The sequence below is a fragment of the Anguilla anguilla genome, chromosome 3 (assembly GCF_013347855.1).
Source record: "Anguilla anguilla isolate fAngAng1 chromosome 3, fAngAng1.pri, whole genome shotgun sequence".
Taxonomy (NCBI): domain Eukaryota; kingdom Metazoa; phylum Chordata; class Actinopteri; order Anguilliformes; family Anguillidae; genus Anguilla; species Anguilla anguilla.
The window spans coordinates 41,943,669-41,958,756 of record NC_049203.1 but is presented as its reverse complement, the minus strand read 5'-3'; the positions used below and the strand labels follow the sequence as shown (position 1 = coordinate 41,958,756).

Here is a 15,088-nt window from a genome sequence, read left to right as displayed (position 1 = left end):
GATGATTTTGGCCGTTTTACTACACCGATGCACAGCAGGATTTGGGCACTGGGCAGTACATGTTCCAACACTTGAAAATACAACCCGTATTCTGAACTTGCATGTAAATGTGAGTCCAGTTCGGAACTTATGCTTGAAATGCTCTGTCCAAACAGAATAAGTAAAGACAACTGGGATATTTGGTCTTGATATCACTTGAGGAACCAGACTCCAGACTGAAAAAGCTGCTGTAGGTGGCAGTGTTTCCAGTTTCAGCTTTTTTTTTTTCTTTTTTTTTCAAAATTTATCACATTTAACAAAAAATGCGCAGCGTGGTGGTGCAGTGGGTAGCACTGTTGCCTTGATTCGAATCTCAGCGGGGCCTTTCTGGTTTCATCCCAAATTCCATGCAGGTTAAGTTAATTGGAAAGTGTAAATTGCCCCTCTGAGTGCGTGAGTGAATGGTGTGTGTGCCCTGCGATTGACTGGTGAACAGTCCAGTGTGTTCAAAGGATCTGGCTTCTCAAGGGATCAACCTATCACCTAATGTTATGGTCTGACTTTTTGAACACGTCTTAGAACCTTGACATCATTCCAAAGGTCACAGTTGTCACATGGTTTTTTTTTAAGGACAGACTCAATGCAGCAATCAGGTAGCTTTATTTCACCAGCCTTGGCACAGATGTGGAGGAACAAACAGAGTGAGGTGGGATGCCAGCACCAAGCCCTTTGTGTGCATGTGTGTGCGTGTGTGTGTGTTTGTGTGGGTTATATAACGACTCCCTTCACCACCTCTTTCAGTTGCGGTGCTCTTAGTTCAGCAGTGGAAACTCTCTTTGCTGTACGGAAAACTGCCGTTATTGTGGTGGAAGATGATGGGTATCCTACAGTTTTTTTGTATGCTCCTCTTTTTCTCGCTCGTGGCTGCCGCTCCTCCAGGTCCTGTGGTGGACGTGGACTCAAATGACCCTGAAGTGCAGGCCTGTGCCTCCTTTGCACTGGAAGCCTTCAATCATTTCAACCAGGACCCCCACCTCTACGCCATCACCAAGTTCACCTCCGTCAAGAGGGCCGTGAGTTCACGCGTACATCTCTCACTGTGCTTGGAACTTAATGAAACCAGTCTATGCACAGCACATTCTACTACAGAAGTCCACTAAAGGGAGTGATATTCAATGAAGAGGGGGGAGGGGTGACAAAGTTAACATTCTGTGAGGAACCAGAAAAAATAATCCACCCATACTGGAATAGGAAAATGATTAAAATATGGCATGGTTGTTTTGTGAGTTGAATGTTTTGGGGGTATAATCATACAGTGGTCTCCAAATGTTTGTGCGCCCCTGGTCAAATTGCATGTTTTGTTGAATCTTTAAGGGAAAAGAAGCTACCACAACCTCTGCATGGTAAAAACATAGACATGACATATTTATGAAAATTGTTATGCACAATTACTATTTATTTGCTGATTTTAACAGTGCATGAAACAGTAAAGGTAGCAGGTGCAAAACTTTAGGCACCCTTTCAGTTTATACATTCTTTTTTTTTAGTTCTCAAAATCAGACTTGTTAGGCCTTAAATTAAGCCAGGTGCAAGCAATTCCAGGGCTTAATAAACACTCTGACCCTTCAAACCTCTCAGGGTGTTGTGTTACAACCATGGGTTTCTTTAAGCAGCCAATGAAAGCCTTGAAAACAAAGTTAATTGACTTTTACAAAGCAGAGGGGGGCTTATAACATATCTAAATGCTTCCAGCTTGGAATTTACGCCGTCAGAAACATCATTATGTAATGGAAGTTAAGGAGAACTGCCAAAGTCAAGGTAAGATCTGGAAGACTAGATCTGGAAAATTTTCAAAAAAATCTGGTCAGATATGCAAAGCAAATCCCACATATCAACGTAAAGTAAATTTGCCACACCTGCAGAAAGGTTTACCTGACAACAGTGAAGTGGTGCACCGTTCCACTGTGCAGTGTTGCTTACACAAAATTACCTGCTTGGAAGAGTTGCCAGAAGGAAACCTTCTCTGCAATCGCATCATGAAAGCCACCGTCTGAAGTATGCAACACAACAGTTAGATAAGCCAGAGACCTTTTGGAACAAAGTGCTGTAGACTGATGAAACAAAAATTGAAGTACCCACAACCACAAAAGATACATCTGGGAAGAACATTTGAAGAAAATATCACTTTTGAGAATAATTAAGTCAAGTGTTCTACTATATTATGCTTTGGGGTTGTGTGGCAGCCAGTGGCACAGGAAATATTGTGTGGGTGCAAAGAAGAATGGATTCAAACAAATATCAACGAATCCCAAAAGCTAATATCCCAGAATCAGTGAAGAAATTGAAGCTGCAAAAAGGTTGGATATTTCAAGAAGACAGTGGTCCAAAACATACCTTAAAATCAAACACGAGCTACTTAAAGGAATGAAAGATTAAGGTTTTGGAACAAACTTGACAGATCCCCACCTTAAGTATTATTGAAAATCTGTGTGGCGAACACAAACATGCAATGCATGCAAGAAGAACAAATACTTTTCCTGAAGTAAAAGGGTTCTGCAAGGTAGAGTGGGGAAAAATGTGTAAAGCACAAATAGAAAGACTGTTAGCTGCCTACAAGAAATGTTTGGAAGTTGAAAATTCTACCAAAGGACGTGTTACTTAGTAGTGATTCACAGGGTGTCAGTTGTGCATAAAAATTTACTGAAATATGTCATGTTTCAGTTTGCTCCCTTGATAGTTTGTGTTAAATTATTTTCAGTCAGAAAATCAACAAAACATGCAATTTCATCCAAACTTTTGGATACCACTGTTGAGACTTCAAAGTACAGCCTAAGAGCAAACAACAGCGAGATAAGGAAAGGTTACTTATTTCACTGCTGTGTACAAGTAAAAGTTACTCTTACTGACAGATTATCACCAACATTGGTCTATCTGAGATTTCATTTATTTTCAACAAACTGTTTCATAATAACAAAAGGTTGTGTGCAAGTGGTATAAAACATTATATTATTTATATTTTCCAGAACATTGGTGGGGGTATGTATGACATAGAGGTAGAGGTGGGGAAGACTAAGTGTCTGAAGGAAAGCAATGCAGATCCCAGCTCTTCCTGTGCCGTGATCAATCCTGAAGCCAAGGTACTTTTCCATGTTTCACAGATCTTCCCTGGAGCTTAGGTTATTAATTCAGTGAAAACTATCAGGCCCTCACCTTGAGTGTAGGCTGGGCCATATAGAGTGGCTCAGTCAGTAAGGGCCCTCACCTTGAGTGTAGGCTGGGCCATATAGAGTGGCTCAGTCAGTAAGGGCTGTCACCTTGAGTGTAGGCTGGGCCATATAGAGTGGCTCAGTCAGTAAGAGCCGTCACCTTGAGTGCAGGCTGGGCCATATAGAGTGGCTCAGTCAGTAAGAGCCGTCACCTTGAGTGCAGGCTGGGCCCTATAGAGTGGCTCAGTCAGTAAGGGCACTCACCTTGAGTGCAGGCTGGGCCCTATAGAGTGGCTCAGTCAGTAAAGGCACTCACCTTGAGTGTAGGCTGGGCCATATAGAGTGGTTCAGTCAGTAAGGACTCTCATCCCGAGTTCAGGCTGGGCCCTATAGAGTGGCTCAGTCAGTAAGGGCACTCACCTTGAGTGCAGGGTGGGCCCTATAGAGTGGCTCAGTCAGTAAAGGCACTCACCTTGAGTGCAGGCTGGGCCCTATAGAGTGGCTCAGTCAGTAAAGGCACTCACCTTGAGTGCAGGCTGGGCCCTATAGAGTGGCTCAGTCAGTAAGGGCCCTCACCTTGAGTGTAGGCTGGGCCCTATAGAGTGGCTCAGTCAGTAAGGGCCGTCACCTTGAGTGCAGGCTGGGCCCTATAGAGTGGCTCAGTCAGTAAGGGCCCTCACCTTGAGTGCAGGCTGGGCCCTATAGAGTGGCTCAGTCAGTAAGGGCCCTCACCTTGAGTGTAGGCTGGGCCCTATAGAGTGGCTCAGTCAGTAAGGGCACTCATTTTGAGTGCAGGCTGGGCCCTATGGAGTGGCTCAGTCAGTAAAGGCACTCACCTTGAGTGCAGGCTGGGTCCTATAGAGTGGCTAAGTCAGTAAGGGCACTCACCTTGAGTGTAGGCTGGGCCCTATAGAGTGGCTCAGTCAGTAAAGGCACTCACCTTGAGTGCAGGCTGGGCCCTATCGAGTGGCTCAGTCACTAAGGGCACTCACCTTGAGTGCAGGCTGGGCCCTATAGGGTGGCTCACTCAGAGGGGATATACTCATTGACCCAGATTCTCCATTACAACTTCTGCATGAAAATGAGTAAAAAAAACATTGACAACACAGTTACAGTGTTATTCAGCACTAAAGCATAGTAAGGATAAAGGTATTAGGTCATAGGTTTTCCTATCTGCAGTTGAGCTTGCCTAAAGGATGTTGTGTTTGCACATACGGAGCATACATCCCCCCCCTCAGCTCAGTGTCCTTTTTGTGCTCCTTATTACTGCTCTTGTCACACAAAATGTGGCTATTTCTTATGGTGTATAAGAAATAAATACTTTAGGTTTATAAATAAGGTTTTGTCAAGCAAATGTGCACTTTGAGTCCCTAGTCCCATAAATTTTCAACTTCAAATTAAATTTCACATCATCCTCATGTCCTATAAGAATCTCTGATGCTACTACCCAAATAGGTTTCATCCTGCTATCCAACAGAAGTCCTCATCACACCTTCTCTCTCTCTCGCTCTGTCCACCCCCCCCCCCCCCCTCTCAGGTGCAACATTGCCACTTTATTGTCCTGAGTGCTCCATGGAAACATCAGAGGACCCTAATCCAGAGTTCCTGTGTGGCTCCATGATCCAGACTAGACCCAAGCCCAATCACTACACCCAAAATGTCTCAAGCTCTTACAATTCTGCTTTTCCTTTTCTGTGCTCCTCTGACCACACACTGTTGGTTGTATGGAACAGAACCCCCCCCCCCCCACCTCGCCCAGTAATCACCCCATTTCACCAAAAAGCTGAAGGATGGCCACATTAACATGTATCCTGTTTTTTTTTGGTGGTTTTTATCTTTTCTTCATGGAAAGAGTGGTTTCCTGATTCTGTTATAAACTGATTCTTGAGAATGCAAGGTCTGGTGTCTGCATGTCTTTTATTTTGGGATCTGTTATCAAAGTGTACAGTCTGCTGCGCTGCTCTTCCATGGTAAAGGACCAGGCCACATAGCGCTTCTGCTGAAGCGCAACAGGACACCAGGCCACAGTGGACTCACTGTGTGTCATTCACATAAAATTTATTACATCAGAGCCCCTTTTACCAAGGAAAAACCAAGTTACAGCCCTTGGTGTCGGTCTAACATGTAGCCTTGTAACAGTCCGGTTACACTGTGGAAGCATTGCGGCAGAAAAATGTAACCTCTGCTACAGTGGTGTAGCCAGAAATTAAATTGCAGCTGGGACTAAATGCTTTCACTAGGCTAAGTAGGGGGAGGGGTATCTTATCAGCATGGAAAAGTAAGGACGGTTACAAGTCCGCGTGTCTTTTTTTTTTTTGTTGCTGTTATCGCTAAAAGACGAGATGTGAGTTGTACCCTAGGATGGGCCTAGGCCCAGTCAGGCCCACCCATAGCCATGCCCCTGCTCTGCTATTTCAAGTCACATGTTTTGTTTTCACATGTGAAAGTTGTAGTTCACATTTGAAATATTAATTTCATTCAGACCTGTTTTCATGTGACCTATTTGCTTTTCACATGGAAATTTTCATTCACACGTCAAGCCAGTCACATGTGAGAATGTTCAGGTCACGTGATATTTTCTTCTCGAATATGAATATGTTAATTTTTGATTTTCACATGTCAAAAGGCAAATTTCACGTGATTTTTTCTGCAAAGGACAGTGTCACAGTGATGATTTGCCATGGCTTCTTCCTGCTATTCCTAACACCAAGAAAGCTGAGGGCCAAGGAACAGTTCAATTCCTAAGGAGTGACATCACTTTCACCAGAGGCTGTCTTTCTAGATGCATAACTGCCAGGAAACTTCTAACTGAAAGAGGTGGCGGAGGTTGGGGACATGAGAAGCAAACTATATTTGGGGAGGATGGTGAGGTGAAGTAGAGCCAGTGTGTGTAAATTTAGAAAAATTAAAAGGTGGTCCTCAACTAGCACCTACTTCTAATTATCAAATAAATCTCAACCTTTTTGTGTCAGAGACATTCCCAAGGTCAAAAAACAAACAACTTTAAAAGAATAAGGAATTCAGTTGGGGGTGAGATTAAAAGTAAATAAATAAATAAATAAATAAATAAAAATATGAAAAAATGATTATCATTTTAATAAAATGTGTAAATACTTTTGGGGCTGCGAGGATTGAGTAAAATATGTTCATGTTCTGAATCCAGCGGTTTTAGCAGCTAACCCTCGTTTAACGCTCAGCACTCTGAATACTGAACACAAGTGCCTCAACAGTTAAAACTTTTCACTTGTCCAACATATATATATATAATTTGGTAATTATTATCAAAGATATTGATTATCAATTGAACTCCTAAATGGTTGATCGGCAGAGCAACCTTTATCAAAATGTACAACCAGATTAAGAAATTTTATTAAACTACAGCAAAATACAGTGTCTAATCTAAAGACGAAGGTCAACTATTTTAAAAACAAGGTATGTTACAGGTTACAGACACAAAATAAATCAATGGAAAAAAATACCAAACTATACCTTGTTTCTCCAAAGTTAGTCCCAAAATCAAAGTTAAAAAACCAAAAGACAACCGACTATTCCAAAAAGCCAGGGATGAAAATGTAAAAAGGCAAGATTAGCTGTAAGACCAAGGATGTCAGACCCTGTACACACCAAAAACCAGGAAACACCAAGCCAAGTTTCATATTCCCCAGATGTCAACAGCAGAAGTCAACTCTGATGTTCTCTACAACAGATATTAACTGGCTGATTTTAAGCTGATGGTGACTGACTCCTAAAGTAAAGAATGACCCATTGACCAGGGAAACACCCCCTCTTCTCCTGGTCAATGAATACTTAATAAATGATCAGGAGAGACTGGTTGCACTGATTTATGAGATGTGGAAGGGTCAGACAAGGACATATATAAAAGCTGCCAAAGTTACTTATTAAAGTTTCCTTATGTTGTTGGAAACAGTGCTAAGTACTACGATATAATCAAAAGATTCATGGGTTTAGCCTCTTTATAAACAAGACCAGACATACATATATTAGAAGGTAGTCCGGCTCAGCTATTGAATATCTCCACAAAAATGGAAGTTTGTTTTTGCTTCTAACAACAAAGCTGATATTTGTAGACAAATAATTATTAAATCCAGCCAGCAGTACTCTCCACCTTTGGGGAAAAATATTTTCCATGTAATAAAAGTTTGAAACTGGTTTGAACTGCTTCTTTAAAAAAAGTTCATTCTACCTGGCAGATCTCAACAATCATTATGTATATTTGGTCACAGACTGGCATTCAAACGTAAAACCAGACAGGAAACTGAGGTCCTTGTGATACTCCGTGGCTCTGGTCCCATTAATACCTTTGTGTTCTATGTCTCATCAGGAGTAGTTAGATGCTCAGAGAAAGGAGACACCATGATGCCTTTTTATTCCTGTTGAGGGGAGAAGGAGAAGGAAAAAAACAGACCCTCAGCGTGACTCTAACTGCACCAAGGACATTTATTTTGATGTTTGTGGAGGGGTGAACAAGGATAGAGAAGACAAATAGAGAGCAGACAATATTCCTATGGTTTGCCATATTATACTTTCCCTCTCTCAAAGGTGATCATCTAAAAACTAGATATCCATCAATCATTTTATTAAACTTACAGGGCTTTATAAAAATGGTATACAGACATGGTCATAAGAGGCAATGCAAACAGGAAAACATGAAAGAAAAAACAAAGGAAAGGAATAAAGCAGACACTCAAAAAGAAGAACAATTATTAAAAGGAGAAGAACAATTTACTTTTGACATGAATGACAAAGGTTTAAAAGCATGACTAAAATGTTGGAGATTTTTACAGACTTGAACCAATTAAGAGAACTAATAACATTTATTTGATGGATATAACAACAAATGTACCCATTATTTGATTTTTGAAAAGTAAACTGAAAAAATATACTTGACTAGAGCATTTACGTCCTTCAGCACACGTAGATATTAAGAGGGTCACCACAGGCCCAGATATCCCCTCACAGACAGATGGTAATGGCAGTTTCACTACTGTGTGTACAGTGATGGCCATTGTTTAACCCCTTCTGTATGCCCCCCCCCCCTTTTAAACACAAGCCTGAAAATGGCATACCCAAAATAAAATGGTTACTTACTTGAAACGTTATTCCTTGTCTTTGGAGGTTGTCTGTATGTATATAACCTGATTATATTTAATCTAATTTTGGTTGGAACTATGTCCTATGACACATGCGACATGAGACCTCTGCACTCAATGAAAGAAGTGGAATGACTTCTTATATCAACAGTACTACATGTGAACAGAAGAAAATTGCTGCAAAAGTGAGAAGACCTCAAAGCAACAACAAATTGTCAGCACTGAAAATGGTTCCACAATATGGGGACAAATATGCACAATTCCACAATATGGGGGAAAATCACACACACACACACACACACACACACACACACACACACACACACACAAGTGTAGTACAAAGAGCAACCACAAGATGGCAAAATGTACAAAAAAATTGAAGCCACAGTGCCAAATTGTGCTCATTCAAGGATGCCAAAAGAACATTTAGGTTACATTCATATTACGGCAAATGGGTTGTCTATGAAAAACTGGGAGCACTGTGCTTTACCCTGAAAAGTATCACCTGTATGGAACAAATGTGAAATATATTGTTAAAATGCAATATAAATACATAAAGCTGCAAGCACACATGATGAAACCAAGGGCCAGCAGTATTACATAACTCAGTTTAACAGATCCTTACATAGCTTACTTGTTTATAGAAATGTTTTACATAAAATAAATTCATTTACCACGACATTTAACATTTACCCTCCATTGTATCATGGAGTTCAAACATTGAGATTCTGCTATGTACATTTTTACCAGTTAAATATGTATGAGATATTTCTGATTGGGTTTTCTGGTTCTTTTGTACCTTTTGTTGACATATGTATGTTCATGAGTTGGCTTCCTTTCCGATTTCATGCTGTGGTGCATGGGAAACCATGGAGCAAATGACCAGATTTGTTGTTTTTTTTTTTTTTTGTAACTAAAAGTACTAAATATCCCTTCATATTAGTATAACTGAAGATATAATTCAAAAGAAATTCTATTATTGCAAAAGTCCCATTGTATTTAAATTTTTTTAAACAAAGTGTGAAAATCAAAACATCTTCTGCTCTAGTCTAGTCCATTCTTATCTATTTGAAATTTCCCAGCATAGTTTAACTCTTATAATCCCTCATTTTGAAATTGGTGGTGGCTGAAGAGTTTCCCTCTCATCACTTTAAAGAGTGTGAAAGTGAGAAAAGCGCCATTTAAATGCATGCCATAATAATAATAATAATAATAATAATAATAATAATAATAATTATTATTATTATTATTATTATTATTATTAATAATAATAATAATAATAATAATAATAATAATAATAATAATAATAATAAGACAAAACCTTGTAATCTATGCAACTTCTATTGTGTCATACATTAGCACCATAGGAACAAGAACAATCTGATGCACACTCACCAGCCTATGAAAGCCTTAATGCCGAGCTGGGGTTTTTATTTATGCTTTCATTTTTAAATATGCTTGCCTGTACAGTACGCATACGTAAGTTCATGTGCTTTGTTCTGTTCAGTAGGTAGCTGGAGGTGGGACGCAAATGGATTTGCTCAAAGGGGAAAGATGGAAAAGGGCCCCGTGGGGAAATGGGCTGGGTCAGATCCACCCAACCAACGTGCTCGGGTTCTCTCCTGCCGTTAACTTACTGCAAAAGAAAAGCCCGGGAGTTACACAGCCAGATTAACTTTCTAAATATTTACTGCAGATGTCATCAACTCACAGAGCCTGAGTCTTGCCCCCATAGCACCCCTCCCACAACCCCCACCCCCACTCCCCCAGTCAGCCTTGACATTATCAACTCAACAGCAGTAAAGAAAAGTATATATCAACTAGTTCTGCAAAATGGTCCCCATAGTGTGTGTGGGTGTGTGATTGTGTGACTGTGTGTGTGGGCTTTAATGTGTATGAGTGTGGCTGTCTGAGTAGGTTTGGGTGTGGTGTATGTGCTGATGTGGGTGTGGGTATGTGCGTGGGTGTGCACACCTGTCTGTCACTACACAATCTTCACAAATACTTAACAAAAACTAAACAGGCATTATTCGCGAGATTTTTACAGACGTGTATTAAGATACACTACATTCGTAGAGCATCAAATGATGAATTCTAAATTAGATTTGCAGTAATATCACTATTAGCTCTAACATCTCAGCATGACTGGTGGCGAGGTCACTTTAAATATTTAGCGCAGAACGGTAATGACTAATCCGGAGAGAGGCTCCGCTTTTTTCATTCTGATACACTGCACTCACCATTTCTACATGAGCCCGTTTTACTCACCGTGACAATATGAGCTCACCGTTTGGCTACGTGCTCATTCATGTTCACGCTTTTTAAACTATTATCCAATTATCAGGGACGAAAAAACATCCGTCATACCATAACATCATAACTTAACACATCTTTTCATCCAATTTTGAAATGAGGGTTTTGCAGTTACAACAAACACTGTTTTTAGCTTTTAAATTAAAGACCTGACAGTATAGCCTACACGTTGAAGTATCAGGGCAGCGAGCGAGAGACGGAAAGGGGTGAGCTAAACGGTTTAGCGCTGGTCTCCCCTGGTCTACGACGTTGAATAGTTTAGCTCAATCTCGGGCAGAGCAATAGCATCCTATTCTCAATGGAAACCCGCAGTTTTACCCCGCCCCCACACACCCACCGACCTCCGTCTTTTGAACAGTTAGTTGCTAGGATTTTTTTAACCCTTGCTCGCTACACGGATACAAAACACGCCGTATTTTTCGTTTGTAAACGCCGCCCCAGCTGGTCAGTCGTCAACCAGACTGGTAGTGTGGCTGCTCAGCCGATGTCTTGTGGCTGTATGTGTAGCCTCATAAGCATAGACAGGATTTATTTATTTTGAGATTTTTATTCTCTCCCGAGACGCGAAAGGGTATTGACGATTCGCTTCCTCGCTATGCCAGAATGCAGATCAGGGTTCGAAACAGGAACAGGAGTCTTCAGTCTTCCCCGGCAAAGTGAATACGACGTCCTTTCCATGAAACGCTGACGAGTTTTCTAAGGGTATTTTCACATATACTTCTTTCAAATCGAACCAATCCCAGTTCTTTTATAGTGAACCAAAAATTGAACCATTGGAAAATGAACTCTTAAGTCTTTTTTGTGTTCACACAACTAGTCTTTTAGAACCCGACTCCCACTGCTGTAACACTGGATTATGGGCCAGGGTTGACATATAAGTGGTAAGCGAGTATCTACACATTCACATCAAAGAGATTTAAATGCATGGAAATTGTATGTCCTAACCAAATTTGGTGGCCATTTGCACCGTTATGACATAAAATTGCTGTGCATTTTCATCTTTTTTTGTTAATGTGTACTGGTGTAACACTGATGTCAACACTGGATTATGGGTATTTTTCTTTAGAACGGACTACAGATTTGTTTATCATTGGGTTGTGCTAAATTTTGAAGAAGGTGGAGGACAGGTTCCTTCTGACCACACAATGCCTCATACACCACCAGCAGCCATTCTGCTGTTTCTTTTTAGCCGAGTACTCTCAGTTATGACTGCAGCTGAGTAGAATCAATGTATTTGACAAGTCTTGAGGTATTAAAGTGTGCAGGAAAAAGAAATGCGGACTGGAGCCGTTTTCTCTTCACAATGCACAAATTAAGTGAACCACAAACAAACCGTGTTGAGACCACCTCCTGACCGCCACCTTGATTTGTTTCAGAGGCGTCTGAGTTTGTTTGGCATGTTCAAATATGCACAAGAAATTCTGAGGCATCGGTCCGAGTCCACTTGAGAGGCTGAAACGAACCAAGTGTGAACGTGCCCTCAAGGTCAGTAACCTATTTCCATGTCAGCATCAGGCGCTTTTATGAAAAAAAATGCTGTCTATTTCAGTGAGCACCCAAAGGAGACTCAGTAAGGTCAGTGTTCAGCTTGTCTCAGTGGCAGTCTGCAAAGTTGATGTAACAACAGTGAGATGGAGTGACTGTATGGGCTTGATCAGTGCGAGTCTGTGTGTGTATAGCTGTCCCTCACCATATCTGCAGGTTCCAGGTGATTATCCACAGTCTTTTTTTGCCCATTTTGACCTGAACTCCAGAAGTCAGAGAAGGCGTTTCTGAGGAGGCTGGGGCTGCAAGGCACTATGCCCATCAGTGTGCAGGTACTGTCAGTGTTCTGTGTGTGTTTGTGGTATTTATGAACTACTTGTATGCCTTTTAGCCGCATGGACACGGGAAAACCTTTTCTTTCTGAAAGGTTACTGCTTTTGACCTCCCTCATAACATGTTGGCTCATTCTACTCTGGTTGTGGTATGAGAGCCTATATAAAAGCAACCTGTTGGGGGGAAAACACTATGGTCACATAAATGAAAAACAACAAACCACAAGACACGTTGCTCAGCAGACACGTAGAAGAATCAGAAATCATCTGGGACCCCTTTTTGTGGTGGGGCACTGGGAGGTCAAGATAAGGTCCAGGCAGTTTCCTTGAACTGGACATGTACAGTAATGCCGTGCGACATCACGTCCCACAGCTTTGGGCCTGGCTGTGGATAATGCTGAACAAAAGTGGCCAACCCTCTACCAGGGTCAGTCAAACTCCAGCTCCAGCCATTACTGACGCTCAACTTTTTTGCTATGTGTCTTTTGGCCTAATTTAGTGGCCGTGTTGACACCTCAGCTCCTCTCCTTCAGCCGGCCATCCACACAGAGAACCGTGAGCTCATCAAAAAAGGAGAGCAAACCCTCTGTTCTGAAAGTGATGCTTACATTAATTGACTATGAGCCATTTCATCCAGAGGCTTCATCAGCCTGAACAAGGTCCACATTTCTGTGCTTTACTGAAACAGGTATGCACATTCACCCCTCATTGAAGAGTGGAGTTACGGTCATTATTGAGAAAATGGAGCACTGATTGCAAAGTGCAGAGTGCAGTTACAGTAGCACCTGGCTGTCTATGCCATTTCTCTATGTTGCTTCTCTCCTGTGGAATTTGTCCCTCTGCTGTCTTATATGGAACAGGAGGTTAAATTTTGATCTTGTTGGATTCTGCAATTTTTTTTGAAAGATTTTTATTTTTTTACTTGGTGTTCATTATTCAGGGATGTCATTAAAGACCTGCTGATCTTTGAAAATTAATTTCTGATGGAAAACACACACACACACACACATATACATACAGTCACTCACATGCACACTCTTGGATTGTAGGGTGGTGGCGGGAGGTGTTGTATTTAGTCCCCCACCCCAACAAAATCGTCACACCATCAATAATTATTTCACAATGCAATTGCATTCTTCTCCTCAAGCCACCAACACCAATATGCACACTCTTTCTGTCACACACTCTCACACGCACACACACACACACACACACACACTAGGGATGGTACTGAATACAAATACCATATTCGGCAACACTCAAATAATACATTCTTTCCTAACGTTTCCTCCTCCTGAATTTGGCCAGTATTATTCGGATTCGGATCCCACCTCTTTGATATGATTAGCTCAGGAGTCAGCACCAAGTTTCTCAATTACACACAAACCTGAAGAGAGACAGTGAGTGAGTTTCCCTTAACACAAGATAGGCCTATGCGACATACACCATCAGGCTAGAGAGACTTTAAAATACAAGTTACTCCACTACTGTAAATGCTATATCCTCATCCTTCCACCACTTTCCTAAATACTTGGGCTTTAAATAACTACGTTTTTAAAATAAATTAAAAATCCGTGAAGAGGTACAGGCAGTTTGTGTCATTTTATTCACAAAATCCCCTGCCAGACAATAGACGACAATAGGTGCTATTCAACAATTGAATGCTTTGATACAGATTTTCCAATAAATCGCCATCAAAACTAATTTTGCAGTTATAATAACAAGAAAGTCACTCACTGCAATTGTGATGAAGTTGTGAAGTTGATGAAGCCTTTAAGATGGGGTGAATGATTGTGCACGCTGTAGTTATAGAAATGATAGGCTTGAGCAAACTGAATAGAATAGCTAGAAGACAACTGCGTGAAATATAACCAACTTGTGTTTGTGCGGTCGCAGCAAACCACCAAAGCTGCGCGTTCTCTGTGGAAATGATTAGATGAGAGCGACGGTGCATATGTAAAAGCGCACTTCAAGGAGAAGGGAGGGAGAAATGTGCTGAATGACCGAAGAAATAACTTTAAAAAAATATTGAACTTTGTATTTCTTTAACCACTTTATGTGCCCCGATACATTTTCCCTTAGTCTATATAAAAACCACTATAATGTATAAATTCAAATGTTGAAATTGAATCAGTTGTGTCCTTTATTTCAATAAAATAGTTTTGCAATATATGATTTCATTATCTTTATGAAATAGGTCACTGCTTGTGCAGAAGTTGATGCTATAATGCTGGATATGTCTGATGTATTGATGTCATTGGTGTCATACAGTTTCTGTGTTAAGCTCCACCCGTTTCCGGTTTACCCTACGCCCCCTTTCGATTTTTGTCCGAATACACATACTAATAAATAAAGGCCACACACACACACACAAAGGCATTTCAGCTTAGAAACCTCTGCATCTTTGGCTTTATTGTTTCAACCCTCTATCTGTGTCTCTTTTTCTCTGTCTCTCGCTTGCTCTGCACACTCTGAACAGGCTGGAGATGCAGTTCCTCCCTACTTCCCCCACCGCTATCCTTCTTTTCCCATTCTGTAGAGGTATTATGAGTTTGGGTACTTCTTGCCCCTTTTTTTCAAGCTTTATTTTTCCTTTTGTGAGACTCTGGCTCCCCCCAGCTTAGGGATGGTGATTTTCAGTTATTTCACAGATCGAGCGATC

At 41.1% G+C, this 15,088-nt stretch overlaps 1 protein-coding gene across 1 annotated transcript; it reads left to right on the top strand.

Moving 5' to 3' along the window:
• Positions 1-642: 642 nt before the first annotated feature.
• Positions 643-5,081, top strand: LOC118222598 (cystatin-like). Its single transcript, XM_035408306.1, has 3 exons — positions 643-1,052; positions 3,003-3,116; positions 4,723-5,081. The coding sequence occupies exons 1-3, from the start codon at positions 852-854 to the stop codon at positions 4,804-4,806; spliced, it is 399 nt and encodes a 132-aa protein (XP_035264197.1). The 5' UTR covers positions 643-851; the 3' UTR covers positions 4,807-5,081.
• Positions 5,082-15,088: the final 10,007 nt, after the last annotated feature.